Consider the following 24,509-nt stretch of genomic DNA (forward strand, 5'->3'; position numbering starts at 1 on the left):
AAGAAATCATATTTGTTTGGTACTTGGATAATTTAGAAGGAATTCATAAACCTCGCACACATATTGGGTTGGAGAGACAATGATGAGTGCTTTATGGTTGATAAAAAGGGGTGTCCATTAAATATCTGAAACTTAGCATTATAAGAAACAAATAAATAAACGCATAGGTGATACGTATCCTCAACTACCTCCGCCTTCATTTTGATGGTAATTTTCAGATCAATTTTGAGATGCAGAATAAAAATCATAACTTTTTGTATAAATTTCAAATTGATATGGAAGGTTATTTGACTTTAACAGTCTTTATAGTAGGTTTTCTTTTTTGTGTTTAGATTGACTTATTTTGTCAGTTTTTAGGTTTTTTTTTCCAAGCAAGATGGCATTTTCATCTCCTGCTGCTATTAACATTTAGAGCATGCGGCCTTTTGTTGCAATGTGGTGTAAATTCCAAGTGACTGAGGATGATTAAACAGAAAATGAAACTTGAATGGCACTATCTCAAAATCACTTAAAGCCATGACAGGTGTCTGTCTGTGGCAATATATCAGTTTTGAACACATGAAAAGTAAGAAATGGTGGCTTTTACATGGTTGGATTTCTTTTTCTTTGAAATCAGAGAGAGAAAATACCAATTTGTCCTGGATCACTAAAACAGTGAGCTGGATTTCTAAACAACGTGGATAGTACACACAATGAATTACCCCTGAGTTTGCAATCTGATAGGTATGTGCCATACCTATTTTATACCAGTTGTAATTTTCTCATTTGTACACAGATGCTGAGTAACATTAAAAAAATGTATAACTGTAATTAAAAAGCAAGCACTCAAGAAAGATAAGACACAAAGAATTAATTGCAATTACAACTCTTCTTTCCGCATTGACTGCAAAAGCTTGGTGATCTGAATTGTGCTTCAGCCATAAGCTCAGGACTCCCTCCAACCCCCAAGGCTCTTCTTTAACATTTGTTATTACTTAGCTATTTTATTTGGCAGAGATCCCTCTGTCTCATCTTCTAATGCACTGGCAGGGTTCCTATTGCCAATAGCTTCGAGCCTACTACTGCTAGGATAAGCGGCATAGCCGAACTTTCTAGCCTCTGCATCCTTATAAATAATGCATCCAGTTTCCTGTAACTACATGAACCCTTAGACTTTGGTAGGCATGTCTTTGTTAGTCAGGGTAAAAGAGTGGGGAGATGAACAGTAGGGGAAATAGTTGTAGGCAGTTATTATCACTGATTAGAACCTGACGCCATCATATATGCATTACTCACTAGGTTAATGTTAATGGAATGCTTATGATATTTATAGTAGACATAAACATGATATATAAAAATAATATCTTTGCTGACTAAACTGCATGCTTAATTCAACATGGAAAGTGCTGGTAATGTTCACCTAGGACCTTTTAAAACTCTATTGCCCATAATTAGATCCAATTTACTTATTTTTACAACCTCTTTTACTTTGCACAGGATCCATTGACTTTTTGGGTGTGCACACACTTGCTCTTAAGAGCAAGAATGAGATATTGGTTAAAGATAATATATAATCCTTCAGGTAGCTTGACAGTATAACATGTCACTGGATTTAGGATGAAGGAGGAAAAATACTATGATGATGACTTAATTGCAAAGTAAGTAATATATATCATACTTTGAACTTCAAAGTGTTTATAAACTGATGTTCTTAAAAATTAATGTTTTACTTTGAGCAACAGAGATATTAGTATTTAAAAAAGAGAAATTTTTAGTTTTCAATTTTTAAAAGCAAAACTTGTTTAGCAATGTTCTTTAAAATGCACCCTCAGACAATGTTAATGTAGAATAACAAAGTTCCACCCCCATACGTATCCTTTTCTTTGTTGAACATGCTATCATTGAACATTCACCGAATGACGAATGACTGTTCAGCATTAAAATTATGTCGTATGGATGAAAAAATTCAAGTTGATTTAGATTTTGAATGAGAATCAGGTTGCTCTAGAGCCTTGTATATTCTCATGAGAATTAATTGAAAGAAGGAAAAATGTTTCTAAGTAGATAAAGGATGTTAATCTTCATTTTATTGTTGGTTTCTTTAATTACCATCAGTTTAAGTCTGAACGGCTCATGTATTTATGAATATGATGACTTATAACTAATAGTGACAATTACTTTGGTCATCTTTAGCTTTTGCCATGTCAGTGATTTTGCAGAGCCTAGGGAGATATCAGAACTAATATTAGTCAAAATGTTTAATATTTATTTCTTTGAATCATGTTAAACTTCCTTATTGATTAACCTAGTTTCTACAACCAACCAAGTTTTAAACTAAATCGTCAGATCTGTATCTGTATGTATTGTAATATAATGTTTTCTCTTTGGTTTTAGTATAATTTTTTTCTATTTTGAAATGTCAGGATTTCTGGGTAATTAGAACATTTCCTTACTAGTTCAGAAGATTTGGCCCACCCTATTTTAAAACTGTGCATTGGCATGACTGGTAAATAAGTCTTCAATTCCCCAAAAAGATAATAATAATATATATTAATATTTTATTCAATTTATGTGTTTTAATCCACCCACTAAAACAATCAAGCCAATAACTTTTTAAAAAATCAACCCATCATCAAATAACTACTATAGCCCAGTATGTTTTGATGGGTGTTTTGTTTAGATACTGAGGGTAGAAATAGATGGATTAAGTTTTTCCGTCTCTAATTGTCCAATAATCCAAAGGCTTCTTGCTTAGGCATGGTGATTTCTGGAATGGATCTCTGGATTCTTCTTTTATCATTAGTCAAAACACTATCGGAAAGAAATACTTTCATAACTCGATCCTGAGTGAAAACAACCTCAGATACTTGGACATGCACGTACAATAAACAGTGTTTCCACAACATGTCTACTGTACATATAGAATCCATGAGAAGGCGTGGACTCTCACTTCTGAAATATTTGCATTTGTGCCAGACTGAGGTTAGGAAAACTAAGTCCTCCCCTAGAATGTGACACCGTGAAAGCAGGAACCATTGCAATCTCTTTCCTTTATTCTCGTAGTCTTAGGTAGGGCTGGCACATATTAGGCACTTACCAAATAATTACTGAATGAATGAGTGAATGAATGAAGCTACCAAAGGCAGCAAGGACAAGATGAAGGTAGGATGTATATGGAAAAACTGACAAAAGGCACATTTTTGGACGTTGGGAAAAAAATTGTAAAGCTTGTAGCAGAAGAGGCATTAACTGGAGACCAAATCTTCCCTTTTCACATTAATATGAATAATTTTTACTTGCTGTAATTGCACAATGTTTTCAAATACTGTCTTAATTTTTTAAAAAAGCAATTGAAATAGAGAAATTAAATTTTCCTGCTAAAAGTCCAGGTTTAGGGTGCATCTTCTTCCCTCAGTGATCATGTTTGTATCAGCAGAAATATGCAACAGAGGGGCATCACACTGTTAAGCAGGTTAAAGCTTTTTGACTCATGTAGTTACCAGTAACATCATTTAAGTGGGTTGGTCTTATCATGGCCAGAGTTAAGCCACACAGCATGATTAAGTGGACCATCTAATGTTGCAAATTAAATTCTGCTGTTGGAAAAAGATGCCCTGAGCTGAGAAGTAAATACTTGTTGTGTTCTTGTTCTCTTCTCTTCCTCTTTCCTCCCCGAATTTCAGTTTTGCTTGGGTCCAAGGATGGTAGGGCTCAGCAGAGAAGTTATTTCTTCTGTTATTGATGACTTTTATTAAGTCTTCTTTCATTGGCGCACTTTCCAAATATAATTCTCAAGAGGAGAAAGAAGGATCCTGATAGTGAGGATGATAAATAAGGAAGGACTGGCATAGATCTGCTACTTGCCATGATGTCTGCCTTGCCTTTGTTTCTCATAGTCAGCTTTCTCTGCTATTTTCCATGGAAACTCGGACATTACCACTCTCAAAATTTGAATCATGGCTTCACTCTCGTCAGACAACCCCACCTTCTACTTCAGAGAAGGGCGGAATGTCTTTTCCCTTCCTGCTTCCACATCTGTAAACTCCAGCACGATGTCTAGGACATAGCCAGCCACTTAGTGAACAGTTTTTGGACGGATGGGCAGATAGATGGCAAGATCAATTAACGTATATCTTTGGTCTTTAGAAATGGTAGCCATTTTGACCATATATGATACAGTGACCTCAAAATCTGAAATCTACTGCTTTTGAAAAGCAGATCATCCAGAGCTTTTCCATTTTTACCTTCCAGACTGTGAAAAGAAGTTGGTTTAAATGCTGAACAGCAAATCTTCTCATCAGTTGCTATATGTTGGCTGAATTACAGTAATATCAGTTCATTTCCAGTTGGACAACTCAAGCATTTAGCTCTGAGTTTTTGACAGCATACAAGTCACTAAACTAATTATTTTTGTACCCATTCGACACAACTTTTTCCCTTGCCAGAGGTTGTTTTCAAACCTCTTGTCTCCGGGAGTACAGCTAGCTCTGAGCCAGCAGATGCCGAAAAATGTCTTACCTTCTCATTGTACTTTTTTTTTTTTAATTTCAGCAATTTCTCTCTGCTATTCATTTGCATCACTATAACCTTAGGTAACTTGGAAAACTGCTAAAATAGTAGCATTTCTCTCAGTAGATTCTTTGGTTTTAAGACTGTGAATGATTATGAATAATTTAACTTTTGATATACTCATGCAGAACTTTTTCACTGGAGTCTTTTTGGGTGAAAGGGAAGAATGGGAGTGGAAATCCAGTGGTACATGGACACCTTTTGGATGCCTTTGATATAGTCACTGGTAGACTATAGTAGTAAACATTTGGAAGGGCATGACAGAGGTAAATATTGGGCTATATTCAGGTATTTTAGCTTGGGGCCAAGGAGATTCAACCAAAGGATAGGTTATTTGTCTCACCTCTAGTGACAGAGTCGTGGCAAAGCCACAGGGAAGAATTTTTGAGAAACACTTCAGAAGATTTATGTTTCATTCGAGAAACCTCTTTAAAAGCCTTTTCTTTCTTATGGGAGGTATGTGGGGGTAGAAACAGCATATGGTTGAAACCCTCTGCACGGCAGTGATATGTAAAAGAAGTACTTTCCTGCTAGGTTAAATTACTCTTGCATGCCTCTTGCTGTCAGTGACATGATTTAGTTAAATACAGATGCTTTTAGAGGGGCTTTGTGCTGCATCATAAATATTTAACAGTTTTATAAAATACTGTATGCATAACTGGGTGGGAAACACAGCAGTGGAGAAGCCCAACTTGCACATCAGAGCCCTTGGCCTTATAGTGTCCCCTGACCAGTTGACCGTTGAAAACGATATGCTCAGATGCAAGTGTCATCAGCAATTAAAGGATTCTGTTTCTATTTTTCCAATAAAATGAAGCTACTGTCTAACCTTTCTGATTGTCAGTAAAGTGAACTTTGTAATTTCCCTCTTCACATTATTCATAGATGTTCCAGTTCCCTAGTGACTGAAGTATGGCATTAGGAAAAATTCCTTCTCAATAAAGAAATGGTGTGGGGGAGGGGTCAAGAAAAGCTCTTAGATTTTTCTGCAGCAACTAATGGTTTATTTATATAAAGATGCTTCATTGCCATTATCTAATAGTTAAAGTCATATGAATCTTGTATTTCTGATATAATTTTGAAATTCATGTTGTTTTTTTAATATATAGTTTTAAGTTCATTTATTTATTTATTCTGAGATAGAGAGAGGGTGGAAGGGGCAGAGGGAGAGGGAGAGAATCCCAAGCAGGCTCTGCACTGTCAGTGTAAGAGCCCGATGTGGGGCTCAAATTTACCAACTGCGAGACCATGACTTGAGCCAAAACCGAGAGTTAGATACCCAACCGACTGAGCCACCCAGGCACCCCTGAAATTCATTTTATTTTTTTTTATTTATTTATTTTTATTTTTTATTAAAAAAAAATTTTTTTTTTAACATTTATTTATTTTTGAGACAGAGAGAGTCAGAGCATGAACAGGGGAGGGTCAGAGAGAGAGGGAGACACAGAATCCGAAACAGGCTCCAGGCTCTGAGCTGTCAGCACAGAGCCCGATGTGGGGCTTGAACTCACGGAGTGCGAGATCATGACCTGAGCTGAAGTCGGACACTTAACCGACTGAGCCACCCAGGCGCCCCCCTGAAATTCATTTTAAAAGTCAGTTCCTTAAAGTGAGGGTAGTAGGGGAACATGGGTGGGAAGGGTGCATGCAGTGGAGGAAGTGAACAAATACAGGTTAATGAATGTGGAATTGGTTGATTGTTTTGTTTGTTTGGCATAGACTACAGAGTTTTTGTAATAAAACTTATGACAGGAAATTAAGATGAGTTCTCTGTCATATGTTGTGGCCAGAAATAGTTATGAAAAAAAATCTTCAAAAATATTTTTTCCAGCATTTTATTACAGAATTTCCAAACATACAGAAAAGTTTAATGTACTGTGAACAACTTATGCCCACTGTCTAGATTTTACAGTTAACATTTGCTGTATTTGCTTTATCAAATGCCCATTTGACCTCTCTACCCACTCTTATTTTTGATGCCTTTTCAAGTAAGTTGCATACCTGCCTGTATTTTATTCCCACATATCCCAGTATGCCTGACGTATATGTTTCATTACAGTCTTTAAAAGAATATGTAAGTGATGGATTATGCCAACAATTTATTTTTTTCTGTAAATATTTTATTTTATTTTTTAAAACAAACTTAAATTGTATCTATTTACTTATTTATTTAACTAAACTTAAATTTTATTTATTTATTTATTTATTTACTTATTTAATATAATTTATTGTCAAGTTGGCTAACATACAGTATGTACAGTGTGCTCTTGGTTTTGGGCGTAGATTCCCATGATTCATCACTTACATACAACATCCAGTGCTCACCCAACAAGTGCCCTCCTCAATGCCCATAACCCATTTTCCCCCTCCCCCACACTCCCCACCCCAAATCAACACTCAGTTTGTTCTCTGTATTTAAGAGTCTCTTATGGTTTGCCTCCCTCCCTCTCTGCTTGTAACTATTGCCAACAAACAGAATTTAGGTTTCTCTGGAATGAGTCATCATATTTGGAGCTGGGATTTTCTAGGCATCATGTTTCAGGATTTAACTCCATTATCAACAGCCTTCTTTCTCCTCTTCCTGACAGTCATTCCTTCCCTGTCCCAGCCTTCTGATTCTCCAGATTAAAAGAGGACATAACCCTGCCTCACCAGTTCTCAAATATTGGTAATCTTGGTATCATATATTTTTGAACCATTGCAATAATAGTAGGCTGATCCCTATTTTGACATGACAGTCTCCTTACCTCAAGATAAGCTCCCTTCCACCCGCTAGTGGGTCTCTTCTGTACCTTTCCAAGTAAGCATAAAGCTCGGGTGTAATGTTTCCATTGTTAAACTAATTTCTTATCTCCAGCCTATCCTCAATGAAAGCTGTTGGGCTCCACAGCACAAAGTCTGTGTGTCCTCTTAGTGTGATAAAATGAGGTTGAGTAAATAGTGGGAATATAAATGTTGGTCTCTGAGATAAGTTTCAGAAAGAGAGCCTGAATATTCAGCAGAGTTGTGACCAAAAGTGGTCATGGGAGCATTCAAGAAAAGTAACTTTTTAAAAAAATTTTTTTAATGTTTATTTATTTTTGAGACAGAGAGAGACAGAGCATGAATGGGGGAGGGTCAGAGAGAGAGGGAGACACAGAATCTGAAACAGGCTCCAGGCTCTGAGCGGTCAGCACAGAGCCCGACGCGGGGCTCGAACTCACAGACCACGAGATCGTGACCTGAGCCGAAGTCGGACGCTTAACCAACTGAGCCACCCAGGTGCCCCAAGAAAAGTAACTTTTAAGTAGAAGCAGTCACAGTGAAGGCTCAAAGTGAGATATTCCTGTAGAGATAATCCATGGCAGTAGTGACAGAACGTACATTCTACTCTTTGTATCGTCTTTGACAGTACTTCACTAGAGAGCTTTCCTTTGTAGAAATGAGTTGAAAGGGGAGGAACATTAGTCCTGAATTTAGTCTTGACTCTGAAATTAATTTTGGTGTGACTCCAGGAAGATGACGATGAGGATGATGATGATGATGATTTTTAACTTCCTTGGACCTTTTTTCTTCTGGTAGAAAACAAAATTCATGGGTAAATCCTATTCCGGCTCCAACAATCAGTAAAAGTAAAATTTAGATCTAATTATTCTTGGAATTACAGTTCATCTTTGTAGGAAGCCTAAATCCTTTCACTCCATGTAGTTTCTGAAATAGGAAGAAGAAACAAGTCATTCTTAAACAGATCTCGACCTAGCAACATATTGTGTGATTTATGATAGCTGAGTTTGAATTGGAGGTCAAATGACAAGATATTTTTATCTTATGACTGTTAAATTCATATTTTTAAAGTAATAAGAACTATAACAATGCAGAAAAAATGTCCACCCCTTGGACAGAGAAGCAGCAGAAAAATACGAGGCTGGCATTTGATTTTAAATAGGATACTTCTACTCCTATGAGCGTTATAAGGCTTATGACCTTACAACTGTATTGCCAGTTAGGTGGTTCACTCAGAATGCCAAATCAGTTCTGGAAACTACGTATATTTTTATTCCTCCCTTTTTTTCCTTTGGTGCAGCTTTGTATTTTCATTTTGATCAGCAACAAGGAGATAGAACTATGTAGACTCCAAGGAAAATGTATATTCTAAAATGTTTCCTCTGGATGAACTCTTCTCAGATTTTCAAATTTAGACTATATTTAAAAGTAGGACACTTCAGGTAATTCCCTTCCCCCAGGCTTCCTTGATTCCAGGTGTGTTTTGAGGGTTTATTTTGTATAAGGCTTTAAAGACGTTTCCGAGTCTCTTGAGTAGATGGTACTCTCTTATAAGTAATTCATAACTTCCTTCATTTGTGGACCATTTCATGCCCAACGGGTTCTGTCTGAAGCAGAAGATTGAAAAATCAAAGTAACAAATTCCAGAGCATTTGTAGAAATGTTTTGTTGTGCTATACACTGAATTTCTGGATTGATTTGGGGATTATAGAGTCAGCTGACAAGAAACTGAAGAAATAGCTAGTGACTAAATATGAATCAAGTTTAATTACTTCCATTTTTGAAACTTTACTTTGTATTAAACTAGCATTGATTATCAGAGATGTTTCTTCCTTATGTTTAATTTCTCTTACTGCAATGAAGTATAGCCTTTATTATTTTCTTTAAATAAATTATACATGTCCATACTCATAAAATGCAGATTATCTCTTGTATTTTTGTTACATTTGTCATAAGACTTGTGGATAAAACAAACAAAAATTATCTCTTAGCTGTGGTGCTCTGTGATGTGATCTTAACTTATAGGTAGTGAATATTAATGAAACAAAGATATTTGTTCAAGGTAACTAATCCAACATATATAGCTTTAGTAAATATTATGAATGACCGTCCACATAATATCAGAGTAGTCACTATAATTTTCCTTCTTTTTATTACACACACACACACACACGAGTACTTTAACATTATTTGCATTTATTCACACAAGTACAACTCTTATCTGGAGTACCCATGCCTCTAAGATGTTTTCCCACACTTTGTTCATCTCTTTTTAGTAGAGTTTCCATATTGCTGCGTTTATTCAACAACACTTAATGCCTTCTGTGTGCCAGGCATGCTCTAGGAAGTAAGAATATAGTGATAAAAACAGACACAAATACTTGCCCTTGTGGAATTTACATTCAAGTGGTGAGTTCATCACACGTTTCCTAACAAAGCACACTGCGTAGAAAATACAGATGATTCAGAATAACTGCCACTTTCCCCACCCCAACCTTTGCTCATATTTCTAGTATATTCTAAAAAATGGGATGGGATGGAGTTGAACAGTGGGATGGGATGGAGTTGAACAATGAGAAATAATATTTTAGGTATATAAAATGAGATCGAGTTAGAAGCCCTTGCTCATTTTCTCCTAAAATGTCTTTTGAATTGTAGAGCTCAATGACACGTCAATTTATTATAGCTTTATTCATGCTTCTGAGTTCCTTGGGATTGCATCACTGACATAAATTCAGAGTTCATAGTTAATTAATAACTGTCAAAGATTTAATGCCATGTGATCTACTGAGATTTTGTAGAAGAAAGGGCAACCTAAATGTACCAAAGTCTCATTATTTTAGTGTAGTCCACTAGTAACACTGGTCAGATAGAACATCTTTTCCTTTTAAAATTAAATGTTGGAAAAGTTGAAACCATGATGAGTGTCCAGAGTCTTTTTATTTTTATCTTTTTTACTGAGTTGGAATTCACATAACATAAAACTGACTATTTTAATGTGAGAAATTCATTAGTATTTATCACAACGTTGTGCAACCATCTCCTCTGCTTCCAGAACATGTCCAGGGTAATTTTACAAGAACGGTGACTTGTAAAACTAAAAATAAAATAAACTGTGTTTGTATATGACTAATGATTTTACTTACAGGGAGTGAGAAATTCATAGTCCCTCTCAAAGTAAAGAAAACTTATTATAAGTATCATATTTAATAAAGATAACCTTTCTATATAAAATTTTCACATCCTCATCTTTGAGGCCCTGTACTATATCTTGAGCTAGGGAGGATCTAAACTCATAAAGAACAAAATGTGCCAGAATGATATGATCGCCTCATTACAAAACGAGAACGCAGAGGGGTGCCTGTGTGGCTCAGTTGATTAAGCATCTGACTTCAGCTCAGGTCATGATCTCTCAATTCATGGGTTTGAGCCCTGCGTCAGGCTCTGTGCTGACAACTCAAAGTCTACAGCCTGCTTCGAATTCTGTGTGTGTGTCTCTCTGTCCCTCTTCCACTCAAGCTCTCTGTCTCTCTCTCAAAATAAATAAATAAACATTTAAAAAAATGAAAACACAGATCCACAGTCCACATCAAATGTTTGATACAGCATCTCACAAAATAATTCTTAAAATTAAGTTGTCTTCTCTGAGAAAATTTTCACTGGGTGAGAGTAAAGTATAATGAGTCTTCACTCACCTACAAAGTGGGGAGATAATACCTGCCCAGTAAGGTAGAATGAGTTTCATATTTAGCATTTATGAATAAGGTAGAAGAACATCTACATTATATATGTTTGTGTATGTGTATATATATACATATGTATATGTAATATAATAATGTAAAAGAACATCAGATAGTACATGAATTTGGTTTGCCCTCAGAGAACGTTTCTGTTGAGTTGAAGAGAAAAGAATTACAGGAAAAACAGTTAAAATTTAGTTTATTCCCAGCTTTCCATCCACTGAAAGGATCTGTGGTGGTGAAGAGTTAAGTATAGTTGTGGTAATGGAGTTTCCCTAGAATAAGATAAATTCACAAGAGGCATATTTAGGAACAATCAGAAAAATTTGATAAGGATGTGCCTGTACTGGACACTCAAAGATCTGAAAAAATGTACAAGAGTTTAGAGGGTAGAATGAAAAAGCTTGCTAGTTTATTAGAGGTGCCATTATCTGTATAATTCAATTTCAATTAAAAATAAAACCAAACAAAATTATGTACTGAATGGAAGCCAGATAGTGAGAGACCTGGTCTTCAAAGAAATTGAGTTCTTTCGTCCTATATACATGACATAGTTAAATAATAGAACGGACTGTGAAGATGTGCCCCAGTAGGTGGTACAGATAAGGAAGTGCTGGGTCCATGACGTGGAAGCATGGAAGGCTCCGTGGAGTAGCTGCGGCCCCTTGGCGAGTGACTTTCAAATGAGTGGGAAGAGGCTGACAGAGGCATTTGAGTGCTTTGTCCTCTCATGGAAGGAAGTGAGTTTTAAAGATCACCTTTGGAACATGAAGCTTTCTTATGAAAACTGTGATTTCAGGGTTACCTGAGTAGCTCAGTCAGTTAGGTATCCAACTTCAGCTCAGGTCACGATCTTGCGGTTCCTGAGTTCGAGCCCCGCGTCAGGCTCTGTGCTGACAGCTGGGAGCCTGGAGCCTGCTTCAGATTTCTCTGTGTCTCCCTCTCTCTCTGCCCCTCCTCCACTCATGTGCCTGCGCTCGCTCTCTCTCTCTCTCTCTCTCTCTCTCTCTCTCAAAAACAAACATTTAAAAAATTTTTTTAAAATGTGATTTCATAATTCATTAGCAAATACATAAATCATTATGTTTTATCTGTAGTCCTCTGCGGTGACTGTAATATGGAGATACCACAAAGTAAACTCTACTTTTTTAGCCCTAAAATTTAGGAGCAAGAATAAGCTTTTTCAGAGATAGAAAGAGTCAAAATACAGGGGAAAAAAAGAGAGAATAAGTTTGGGTTATATGGTCAAAAGCGAACTGGCATTTGCCATCCTCTTTCATCTGCTGGAGCTGTGCTAAATACTTCTGATAATAAAATAACTAAAATAAATGCTGCACCCAATAACCTAGCTTGAATTGAAGTAGCAGAGGAATTTGAATACATTTGATGATATAATAGGATTTTTTTTCTTCATTGAAGCAAGCTTAGACAGAAGCTGGAATAGTGTGAAAATGGATCAGAAATACAAGTGTATTTTGATATTGTTCTGCCAAATCCCGTTCTGTATTACTGTCCCCTCGTGACCCAGGTCGACTTACTAACATTTACTTCCTTATCTTCTGCGGTGGATTAATAATGGCTGCAAGTTCTTTGTCACTGTCCCCAGTCAAGACCTATTTCCCCAGTTCTTGAATGTCAGCTGGTGCCGTGACGGCTTAACCAGTAGGATGCAATGGAAATGACCCATGCAGCCTCCACATTCAAGCCTCAGGAGGGCTGGATGCTTGGGCTTCTTCCCTCTTGGGATGCTTCTGCTCAGAACCCAGCCATGCTGTGAGAAGCCCAAGCTTCACAGAGAGGCCACATGTTGGTGCACCCTTCCACAGTCCCCGCCGAGCTCCCAGCTGACACCTGGCATCGACTCCCCGTCACGTGAGTGCCATCCTCAGTGTTTCAGCTCAGTTGTATCCTAGCTGATTGCAGCCCCGGCTGACATCAAGTGCAGCAGAAGAACCACTCAGCCGAACCCAGTCAACCCGCAGATTAGGGAGACAGAATACAGCAGTGATTGCTTTAAGCTATTTCAGGGCAATTTGTTTCACAGAAGCATATAATTGAAAAGCTTTCCAGAGAAAATTCTGGAACTGAGACTGTGGAAGATCTCATTCAATTGAAATTATAAATAGGTAGCATTTAATTAGCCTATGCTTTTTGTTTGTTTGTTTATTTTGAGACAAAAATTGAAAGAGTGCAGGAGGGAAGGAGAGAGAGAATCCCAAGCAGGCTCGCAGTGACAGCACAGAGCCTGATGCAGGGCTCAAACTCACAAACCACAAGATCATGCATGACCTGAGCTGAAACCGAGAGTTGGCTGTTTCACCGAGTAAGCCACCCAGCCATCCCTAAATAGCCTATGCTTAATCCTTACAAGTTCTAGATATCACTAGGCAAAATTTTGGAAAGCTCTTATTTTGGAAACTAGGCACCTTTAAGTTTGTTTACAAACCACATTAAGGTACTGAGCCTTTTTCATTATTACACTTTCTGGTCTGTTTATTCTCCCATTGAAGTGATGGGTAAGCAATACATATTGAGATGCATTATTGTGATTAAAAAGAAAAGTGGTATTTTTCAGCAGAAACAGCATGAGTCAGACTTTTGTTCAAATCTTGGCCCTATCACTTAATAGCTTTACGTCCGTGGCTAAGTTACCTAAGCTGCCTGAGTAGGTCTCTATTTTGAAGATGATACGTACTGTACGGGATTAGTGAAGACAAGAAATAATATATGTTAAGAACCTAGCTCAGTGCCTGGCACAAAGGCAGAGCTCCTTAAATGTAGCTGTTGTTGTGATGAAGGAGGTGGTAATGTGGTTTTTGAAAGGTAGCAAAAATCTGCTCTTTTTCATTTTTTTAAGAGGACGCAGAGATGTGGGTGTTCCTGGGCTTTATTGGGGTGGAGTCTAGAGGGTTAACGCGACATATCCTTGCAATTCTTCCTACAGACAGGCATGTTTCATCCAAAGGAAATTCCGATCCCTTACCCATCCACAGCACCCTTTCTCACTTCTTTATTTCCATAGGGGATTTGGTTAAGGGATAAGGGCAACTTTTGGTTCCTACTCTCAAGGGGAGAACTCATGAAGAATTCTCTCTCTCCTTTTTTTTTTTTTCTTTATGTCCTCAACCCCCTTTCCTCAATTACATTCACCTTCTGATTTGGTGGGAAAGAACTCTACAGGATGCTGGCTTTCGGCAAGCTGATCTTAGCTTCGAGGTGCCACAGGGCTCATGGAATACATCTCCAGGGAGGACACGTACACATCTTACAGATTTGAATAGCCCCGGGGAAAAGACAGTTGTGGCAGCCCACAGGATTTTGTTTCTGCTGTTTTGTTCTAGCCTTGGTGTGATATGTTGTTTTCCTTTCTAAGGGTCTTTAAGATGACAATTAGAGCAGCGCCCAGTAATTTCTTTGTCGGCGGAATATGTTTGTTCTCAGTGATTAAGGTGAAGTGGGTAGTTGTTATTGGTGTAAGCTGAGGACCACTTTTCTTCACTCTGGGTTCCCATTCTTGGCGTCTTCTCTTACCTGCCTGGCTTGGGCTGCTGGAACCCCATTTTGAGTTTTGAAACTGAGATGGTAATTGTGAATGAAGTGCCAGTGTATTATACTGGAGTGTGGTATTGGTTTGGGGCAAAAGTGAGGAGTTAGGTACCGTGTTTTTAAACTGGGTAATCTCTAAAGTAATTACAAATTACCCTAATTTAGTGTAAACACTTACTTGCTTATATTGGTTCTGAACATTCACGTGAATGTTGGCAATCAAAATGTGAATACCTCTCAGTATGAATACTGTAAAGGCTTCCCCATAGATTTTCCATGATATGAAATATCATGTCCGTTGCTAAAATCTTTCAGAAAACTCTCACTGCTTTAAAATCAAATGGCTAAAGCCAGAAAGTTAGGCACAGGATCTTATTTTAACTATTCTTATTTTAAAATATTGCTTACTGGTATATAAGTGCAGGTTATGTGGAGGATAAGTCATTTTGCCCATCAGCTTGTCACAGTCATAATCGCAATTAGGCCAGTTGGTTCAGGCTTTTGTAGTTGTTGTTAGTTATAGTACTGCAAACACGTTTTGAGAGTTAATATCCTTTAAATCACTTATAATTATGGACCGATGTTATTTTGATGTGATAATATTCTTCTCGCTTGCCCACTTAAAGCTTAAAAATATTTCAAAGCGGTGGAGATTGTGTTATACAAACTTTAGTATATGTGCTGCCGAAGCGAGCACGTGTTATACAAACTTTAATGTGCTTAAAGCAGGATTTCCCAGGACTTGAGCTCCAAATTTATTGCTGCTGGGACTCATATGATGGCTATGTAGTATAGATTTAGAGAGCGTTTTTAAGACTCCCATTGACATAGGTGAGCAGAATGGTTCCTTGGAAACCATTTGGGTGTCCAGTCATGGTAAAGCATGGACTAAGGGCTTAGATGCATATAGTGCAAGAACAGGAGGGAGGTTCAGGGAATCCCGTGCTGTCTGTTAAAGACGGCATTTCTTCCAGTCTTTTAACGGCTGCTGTTTTAAAAGGGGGGCAAAATCAGCATTGAAACTATCTGTAAGGTAAAGCTATTGAGACCTAACCCAAAGGCATGCTCTTCTGGAAAACTCTTCTTAATACTCGCAGTGTGGTTCTCGCAGAGGACATGTGGTATATATTACAGCTCCTGGGGAATTCAGACCTCTGCAGTGTGGAGTCACCGTGAAGGCTAATTTCAAAACAAAGTGGTAGCCTTTTGCTCCCTTCATAGCGCTATTTACCAGTGTTTCTTATTAGCTTGACATTAGTCTAGGACTGCTGTGGGTGGAAAGAGGAAATGGAAATTCAAATGGGACCGGAGTGGGGATCCATGAACACCTCTCCCCTTCCCTCCCACCCCTCCTTCAGCATAGGCTCAGCACTTCACCCTGGGCATTGCAGTCTTACACAATCATCGCCAAAAGGGCTGAAGGCAGAGCTGTCCAAGGTTCGAAAAAAACACGTTCTGACTGTTGGTTGAAAATCAGGTAATAACAGTCCTCTTGGTGAACAAAACTTATTAGAGGGCAGGGGAAGGAATGCTCTCTCTCAGCGGCAGGCAAGAAGAAATTGCTGTTGAAAAGCTTACCTCTCTAGGGAGGAATCAGATATCAGACTTTGCCAAGCCTCAGGTCCAACCCATAAGGTCCCACCTACATCCCCCGCCCCATCCCAGCTTTGTTAGATTGCTAGCATCGATCGCTGGCTTTTTCTGACCCCACAGTGGGTGAAGGAAAGAGAGCCGGCAAGACCAGAAGCAAGCAAGGTGGGGGTGGAAAACTGGGGCTGCTTTTGTGGAGAGAAAAAGAGAAAGGGAAGAAAGGGGGTGGGGGCCATGGGGACTGAGCTTAACTGGTGCCTGCCTGCTTCTCTTTGATTTGATGGCCTTTATTCCTTCTAATTGGATAAAATAGGAAGTCACTGGCAGTCCTGCGTCGCTGGGTATACTGATTTTACTCAGACCAGCCAGCAGCTCTGGAGTGCGGACAGAGGGAGGAGGGAAGAAAAAGAGAGAGACAGAGAGACAGAACGTCTTTGGATGAGGAGGGGAAAGGAAGAGAAAGAGACTATGAAGCCGGGCAGAGCTGCAGGGGAAGAAAGTGAATGAGCGCTCAAGAAGGACAAAGAGGAGTGGTTGGGGGGGTGGGGGCGGAGGCAGGGCGGGGAGGGGAGTCACCGCCCCTCCGGGCCGCACTCTTCCCTTCGGATCCCTGTGTGATGATACTGTTTGCAGTGATGCTCCCGGGGCAGGCACCTGCTGCTGTGTAATGATTCAGCCTCTTTCAGCCTTCGCGTTAACACAACAGGATGCTGTTGCTACTCTCACTGCTGCCTCTCCTGCCGCCGCCGCTGCTGCCGCCTCCGCCGCCACCTCTGGTCCTGCTTTTGCTTTTACTTCTCCTGCATGACAGTTGTTTTCTCCATCTAAGCAGACACCAGCTTCAGATGCTCGAGGTGAGAAACATGCCTTTCAGTTTGGGCTACTGGTTTACTTAACTGACCAACGATCAGCTCGGTTTCTATTTTGCCTCCCCCCCCCCCCACCCTCTTGACCAGCCGGGATGGTTTGGAGAAGCATTTGAAAGAACTGCAAAAGTAACCCGGAAACAGCAGTAAAGAATTACAGTATACTTTCATTTGGTAGTTGCTAGAGGCTTTTTTTTCCTTCCTCCCTCCTGAACTCCTCTTGCTTTTGATAATGGCCTTGGACTTGGAAGACTTATCGATTTCCCCCTGTAAGATGCTGTCTCATTTGGTTGGGGGGAGCTCTGCATGGTAATGGACCGTGAGAGAGGCCAGGCCTTCTGGAGGTGAGCCGATGGAGATTTATTCCCCAGACATGTCCGAGGGAGCCGCCGAGAGGTCCTCCAGCCCCTCCACTCAGCTGAGTGCAGACCCATCTCTTGACGGGCTTCCGGCAGCAGAAGACATGCCAGAGACCCAGACTGAAGATGGGCGAACCTCCGGACTCATGGGCCTGGCAGCTCCCTGCTGTGTCTGCCTGGAAGCTGAGCGCCTGAGAGGTTGCCTCAACTCGGAGAAAATCTGCATTGTCCCCATTCTGGCTTGCCTAGTCAGCCTCTGCCTCTGCATTGCTGGCCTCAAGTGGGTATTTGTGGACAAGATATTTGAGTATGACTCTCCTACTCACCTTGACCCTGGGGGGTTAGGCCAGGACCCTATTATTTCTCTGGATCCAACCGCTGCCTCAGCTGTGTGGGTAGCATCTGAGGCATACACTTCACCTGTCTCTAGGGCTCAATCTGAAACTGAGGTTCAAGTTACAGTGCAAGTTGACAATGCCGTTGTGTCCTCTGAACCTTCAGCGGTCCCGACCCCGAAGAATCGTATTTTTGCTTTTTCTTTCCTGCCGTCCACTGCAGCATCCTTCCCTTTCCCCACTCGGAACCCTGAGGTGAGAACACCCAAGTCAGCAACTCAGCCACAAACAACAGAAACTAATCTCCAAACTGCTCCTAAACTTTGTAAGTAGAGAGAGAGATGATGATGATGAATCATGGAAAGGGGTGGGCTTGAGGCGCTAAAAGGCGTTCTCTTGAGCATGGAGCTGTTTCCTTGTCTTGTTCTATTTTAATTGCATGGTTTTGTTTAAGCACATCATGTGACTGGAGCGCTTGGGGTGGCGTTGAAGAGATGAGTAAAACGATCTTGCAAACTGCTGGTATGAAACAGTGTTCCCTCCAGCCAGGCTGTTCGGTCTGGGGTGGGGGACCCAAAACTTCAGCATCTGGGAGTCATGCTTGAATTTAATTGCAATTCAGTTGATTTCTAACACTTTTAAAAGTGAACACATCAGACAGAGCATCCTTTTTAAAAACAAAACAAAACAAAACAAAACTATAAATGTGACTTCCATAGAGCAGCGAGGGTGGTTCTGTGTCTGTCCTTCTCCCGTGTGGATTTCCATCACCTCTCCTCACCTTTCGGGTGCCCTCTGCCACGCAGCGGTCCCACACTGCCTGTTATCTGCCTCCATGCCTTCTTCCTGCTCCCTTAACTGCTCTCTGCTCTCACCACGTTTCTGTCTTAATTGGTTCTTGCTGATAGCGCATTTACAGTGCTCACCCCTCACCAGTGGCAGGCGATTGCCGTCCTGCCCAGATTGTAGTTTCGGCTACCGAACACTTACGAGGGACAGCTTTATTTTATTCAGGGCGCAGTACGATGCCACATGAAAGGATTTCCCCAAATTAGTTTTGTCTTCTGTAATCAAATGTTTAAATAGCTTCCTTGGCAGTCATTAAAAAGTACAAGATCCATTAGTAAGGTACATCGTTTTTTTTTTTTCAGACGTGTCTTTTTTTGCCCGTCAGACCGGAGCAGTGCAGTTTAATAACCTGTGAGTGAAGAGAGCCCACGCTCTTAAAACGATACAGAACAATGTGCTGCTGTTCGTACTGGGTCACTGCAATGCTTACAATGGAAAGTTGACAAGGCAGAAACCATGACTAGTCAGGTTGTTCCCCACGTCAGTAGAGAAGGGAGGAGTGGCCTCTGGCTTCTTTTTATAAATGTTTCTGATTTATTTTTGTTTCTCTGCCTTCTGCCACTTTTTACCACTGGCTGAATATGTCCTTCGTGGAATAAAGTAAAAGACAAGAGAATCCAGTCCTTAATAACGTGTGTAAAATCTCTTAAGAGTTGAGGGTGAGGGTTCTGCGATGAAATCCTCACCCCTTCGGTTCCCCTCTGGGTGGTAAGGAAGAATAAAGAATGTCTTTTCCAGACATGATGTTCTGTGTGGGGTAGAGCCGTGTGGTATAGAAACACAGAAAACTTGATCTGCTTGTGATTCAAGATCATTTCATTTCACACACAGCAGAAATTGCTGGCAAAGATTTTAAAAAAGAAGAAGAAGAAGAAGAGAGAGAGGCTTGTTTTTCAGGTGTAATTAGTAAAGAACCTCCTTTCTGCAGACACTGCTCTGTGTCTTTATCAAATCCCTGAAGCATCATTAAAGGTCTGACAGACATCACTGCATTCACCGCCTCTTCCCACCTGGCAAAGTGACCAGGAAATAATACCCAGATGAAATGACAGGCTATAAAAAGCAAGTACAGATCCTGCAAAGAGAAGCAACATTCCCCATGAAGACAAGGTTACTTCTTTGTCTTTATCGTTTGAAACTTGGCTTTAATTAAAATGTGCCCGGATAGGCTTAGTTTTCCAGAAAGAGAAAGAGGACCCTATGAAGAAAAAACAAACAAACAAAAAACTCCTTTGGTAAATTCCATAATTTTATCATCTTTTTGGGGGGCGGGGGCAGGAAGCAGAGAACCATGTAGTCCCTTTTTCTGGTTTAGGACCATGTCACAAAGTATGTAGTGACTTTTTGAGAAATTATTTTTTCAGGTAAATTCTTCTAAGTGTTTTAAGAGGGTACAGGTTCCATATAGTTTCTCTTCTCTTGGTTTTCAAGCCAGGGCATTGATTTTCTGGCATTTGCATTGAGTGGAAAAGATTTACTGCTGCCTAAAAGCATCACGGTGGCCAGTTCTGGCCAGAGACACAGCTGCAGCACTCTGAAATGCATCGGAGATAAGCCTGGAAAAGCAGTATGGGAAGTAGTTTTCTCCTGAAAAGTTAGGGGTAGATGGTGCTTAACACTTTGCCGCCTATAAGGCGTTCTGTATGGGAAACTCGGTGTTAATGTTTTAGCCTAGTGCCTGAAAACAACAGCAAAAGCATGAGTATCCTAAAAATTTATGAGTCTGGTTTTTGCACAGGGGGACGGAGGGGGGGGGGCGGGGGTTTGTCCAGGAAGCTTTGTTTTCAGACACTCATAAGTGGTTGCTTTTGTTGTTTTAAAAAGCTTATAACCATTGACTAAAAAAACCCAAAAAACCACACACACACACACAAAAGAGCTTGGAATTAGACTGTCATTTGTGACCTCATTCACTTTTTTCTCTTCAACTAAGAAAGTACAGCTTCGTCACAGGAAGAACCAGACCTATCCTTCTGTCATGCATGTTTTTGACATGAACTCAGCTGTGATGGTATAATCTTAACATGACGTTATCGTATCTGAAACATGCTCTTTGGTGGTTTCAGGACGTAACTCTCCCCGTTCTATCTGCCTCAGCATATTCAGCATATTATGCACAGAGCTGTAGCCTTCAAGGTCATAGTCTGTTGAGGGCTAATTGATTCTTCTTTATCCTGGAGCCTGAGAGAGTGGAAGAGAGACAATTCTAGTAATTGTGTCTGCTCTGTAATTCCCCAACCAATCTACCCTCTAGTATTAGGGTTATTCTATACAAAGGGGAATTACTCCCCTTTCCACGGACTTTTTTTTAAAATTAAAGCATTCTTTATTGTAATAAAAGGCAATACAGAGCATTCTTAATTGTCCAAAGGAATAGTAGCTGCATCAGGTTTTTCTCAAATGGGTATTTCTTGCATAAGGTAATATAATTTCATGTTTTCACAATACTAATCCATGCATCCATCTAGATCTTTAAGAAACCTAAGAGAGGATTGGAAAATACATATGCATTGTTTTTTTTAATCCTGAAGTTTTTCTGTGTGTGATTGGTGGTTTTCCACTACCACAATCTTTATTTGCCATGATAATAGTTACGTTTTTATTTCTCACTGGGGCCCCTACTTGAACTATTAATTTTGTTTCTTTGCCTGGGCTTTAAAATTTTTCTTACCTTCTATTTATATGGAAAGAACTGACTCTGAGAGGTTGCAAACTTAGACTACTATAAAAAGAGGTGATTAATTAAATTGTAGCCGGGGAACTATAGTGCCATCTTGGAAGAAAATGTATTTCTGGATGGGAGAGCCTGCTTGACAACAGACTCTGTAGTATAAGAATGTATTAGTATTTTCATCTCAGGCCAAATTTGTTTTGCTTTGTCTTAAATCTCTTTGTGTTGGGTTGCATGGCAAACCATTGTTACCACAATGAGGATAGGAGTCACTGCCATTTGCAAAGCTTAGCGTGATTAACTGAATATACCAAAGGATTTCTTTCCTTCAATTTAAAAATGGCATTTATTTTAAGCCCAATAGATTCATCCAGTTCCTTGCAACCTACAATTCCTTGTCGGTGATTTCAGAGTGGTGATTTCAAAGAACTTTTCTCCACTTTAACCAAAACTTGCTTAACGCCTAAGACATTAAAAACTGGGAGAAATGGAAAGATCCTCGACTGAAACCAAATAATTTTATTAATTTGCTGATGAGGCGGAAACCCAGGTTCTGAAAGATTTAGTGACATTCTTTTACTAAAAGTTACAAAATGCTGAAAGGTTCAGTGAAATCCTAAATAGGAGAAAGCAGAGACATGTCTTGTCCCCCTGAATTTAAATCCACACATGGCTCTTTTCTCCTGTCAGCTTTTCCCTGTTCCAGAGAGTGTGAACTGGACAGCAACTCTAATAGTTTAAGTGGCACCCAATTGACAGGGACGTATGTCAAGTGGGACCACTGGTCAAGCATGTATAGTTCATAGTATTCAGTTTTCTTCCCACCTTCTTGTTTTGCTTTTATTAAATTCTCAGTAGTGGTAGTCTTTTTCCTGTTTATTTGCTCATCCATACAGTGTTCAGCTTGCTGTCGAAAACAGCTTGGGTTTTCTAGGGTGGGCTCTTTGCTGACATATAGCAGATGGCCCTGTGGCTCACCTCTTCCCTGCCCACTCTGTGTCTCCTTGTTCCTTTATACCTAAATCGGTTTTCTTCCTTCCTCTCCCTCCCCACCTACCCAATTATCTCTTGAATCTTCCTTATTTTTCTAATTATGCCACTTTGGCTTTATTTATCAATATTTCATTGCATTCTAAAATATTAAACATTCACTGATCTTTTCTTTCACATACAATTGTATTGCATTTTAACTGAATGGTACTTACACATATTACAAACACACAGACAAAAATACGTCTCTAGGACAATACCCTGGTTTCTTACTGGCACAATTCATTCAAAATTTTGTCCCTCTTCTTTATTGCCCCCTCTTCTTTTCCTTAGTATGATTCATACTGGTTTCTCTCTGACTTTTATATGTTTGTACAAATCAGCAGTTCTGCATTCCCAGAAAGTCGTTATGTCCCAAACCATGTATCTTTGTTCTTCCTTCTTCCCTTTTCCTTTTACTGTCACCTCATAGGATCCTTTTAAAGTGTAAAGAGAGAGATATTGTATAGATTGAGAAACTGAGGCATAAAAAAGGTATGAGTTGTCTAAAGTTAAGCTAGAAGCTTCACTGAAGCGCTAGAATAAAACTGAGAACTAGAATATAACTTCTCGACTGAATCTGTTTGAGCTTTCTTTTAAGCCATAAACCATACCGTGTCTACTTTTTTGGTCATGTTTCCCTTTTTATTATTTTTGTATGTCAATGATTTTCTTCTGTTATTTCTTTTTCTTAATTCAGCGAATACATATTAAACACCTCCTATGCACCAGGCACTGTTCTAGATTGGCATTATGGCAATGAAAAACAGTAACATTTCTTGTCCTCATAGAACTTATCTTCTAATGAATTTTAAGAATCTAGTTAGACAATTTGAATCAACCTGAGATATTTCTTTACTTAACACTGCATATACTCTCTGAATTCAGCATTTCTTCTTGTCACCTACCTTTTTTTTTTTTAATTTTTTTTAACGTTTATTTATTTTTGAGACAGAGAGAGACAGAGCATGAATGGGGGAGGGTCAGAGAGAGAGGGAGACACAGAATCCGAAAAGGCTCCAGGCTCTGAGCTGTCAGCACAGAGCCCAACGTGGGGCTCGAACCCACGAACTGTGAGATCATGACCTGAGCCGAAGTCGGACACTTAACTGACTGAGAGCCCCTATACTTAATTCTAACATGTAAATATGGTAAAATTATTTTCAGATTCTAGAAAGCTGACAGCTATAAATGTTTTTGTTTTATTTCTTGGTCATATTTTCCATTTATTGTTTTAGCTTATAGAAAAAGAATATTAAAACACTCCCAAGGATTTTTAGTTTCAATATCCAGAGAAAGGCTAACGTCTGCCATTAAGGTTTGGTTCCCAAACTGAATGAAAACTTGGCTTCGTGTACCATTCACATGAAAAGTGATTGAGGAGCAGGGAATAGAGTTCATCTTCATCACCTCAGACCACACTGCCATGTTTGCTGAGGTGAATTTTATCTACTAGTGTGTGTGTGTGTGTGTGTGTGTGTGTGTGTGTGTGTGTTTGTAAGCACTCAAGGGTTGTTTCCAAATAATATAATCGATATTCTATAATCATAGAATTTTATATGTCGAACATATGTAAAAATTATCTGAGTCACTCCCGAAGTGAGGAAATTCAGATCTGCAAAAGTGAAGTGACCAAGGTCACTCCAGCTAATTATATGAGCGCTGAGAGGAAACTGGAATGCTCCCGGTTTTCACTACACCTTGCTTTTCTTTTCCAAACTGCCTTCGGCATTTATATGCAAACAGTACATATATTATCTTCCTCTCAATGACTTTGCTTTTCCTGTTTATCATGTAAGTCCTAATGAGTAATTTCTCTCCCTCCATTGCAGACTTCCTCTTTAGAAAAGACCATTCTACATGTACAGTTTTGATCAGTGTAGGACACCCCTCTTGAGCAGAGGTTGGATGGGCATACCTTTCCCAACAATATGGTGTACAGGAGAACTTTTTTATAATCAAAGTTATTCCAAATAAAATATATATTTGGAAAGAAAGTTTCTTCTTCATGGAAATATTTAAACAGTGACACATTTGAGGGAGATTCATGTTCCAAGCAGATTATTAGATATATTTATCTCTCAGGCCTCTTACATCTTGGATTGTCTCAAGTCTCTTGTCCCGGGGCATTAGCTTACCAGTTGGGCAGACCTGAATTTTAATCATACCTGTCTTTCTCATGGCCTGGAGCAAGGTAGATCATCCCTCTGAAT

The 24,509-nt window shown here is 39.4% G+C and overlaps 2 protein-coding genes across 18 annotated transcripts in view; both read left to right on the top strand.

Annotated features, from left to right (window-relative positions):
• Window positions 1–24,509, top strand: part of NRG1 (neuregulin 1) — a 222,454-nt gene that overhangs the window by 81,908 nt on the left and 116,037 nt on the right. For 8 of the 17 annotated variants that reach the window (XM_053900933.1, XM_019466859.2, XM_053900937.1 and 5 more), the window contains exon 1: window positions 17,124–18,072. The exons of 8 other annotated variants lie outside the window; for them this stretch is intronic. In XM_053900933.1, the coding sequence (XP_053756908.1) occupies window positions 17,406–18,072 (667 nt within the window). In that variant the 5' untranslated portion in view covers window positions 17,124–17,405. Of the gene's footprint in view, window positions 1–17,123; window positions 18,073–18,898; window positions 18,948–24,509 lie in introns of those variants that run through there. One more of the 17 variants, XM_053900945.1, reaches the window with a different exon arrangement.
• On the top strand, window positions 16,404–17,130 carry LOC128776504 (uncharacterized). Its single transcript, XM_053900946.1, has one exon. It carries the CDS (start codon window positions 16,895–16,897, stop codon window positions 17,081–17,083), a length of 189 nt encoding a protein of 62 aa, XP_053756921.1. The 5' UTR covers window positions 16,404–16,894; the 3' UTR covers window positions 17,084–17,130.

This window comes from Panthera pardus, unplaced genomic scaffold (genome assembly GCF_024362965.1).
Source record: "Panthera pardus isolate Hobbes unplaced genomic scaffold, ASM2436296v1 HiC_scaffold_13, whole genome shotgun sequence".
Lineage (NCBI taxonomy): Eukaryota > Metazoa > Chordata > Mammalia > Carnivora > Felidae > Panthera > Panthera pardus.

Coding starts and splice junctions, on each gene's coding strand:
- LOC128776504 (XM_053900946.1), top strand. CDS start 16,895: ATGCTGTTGCTACTCTCACTGCTGCCTCTCCTGCCGCCGCCGCTGCTG.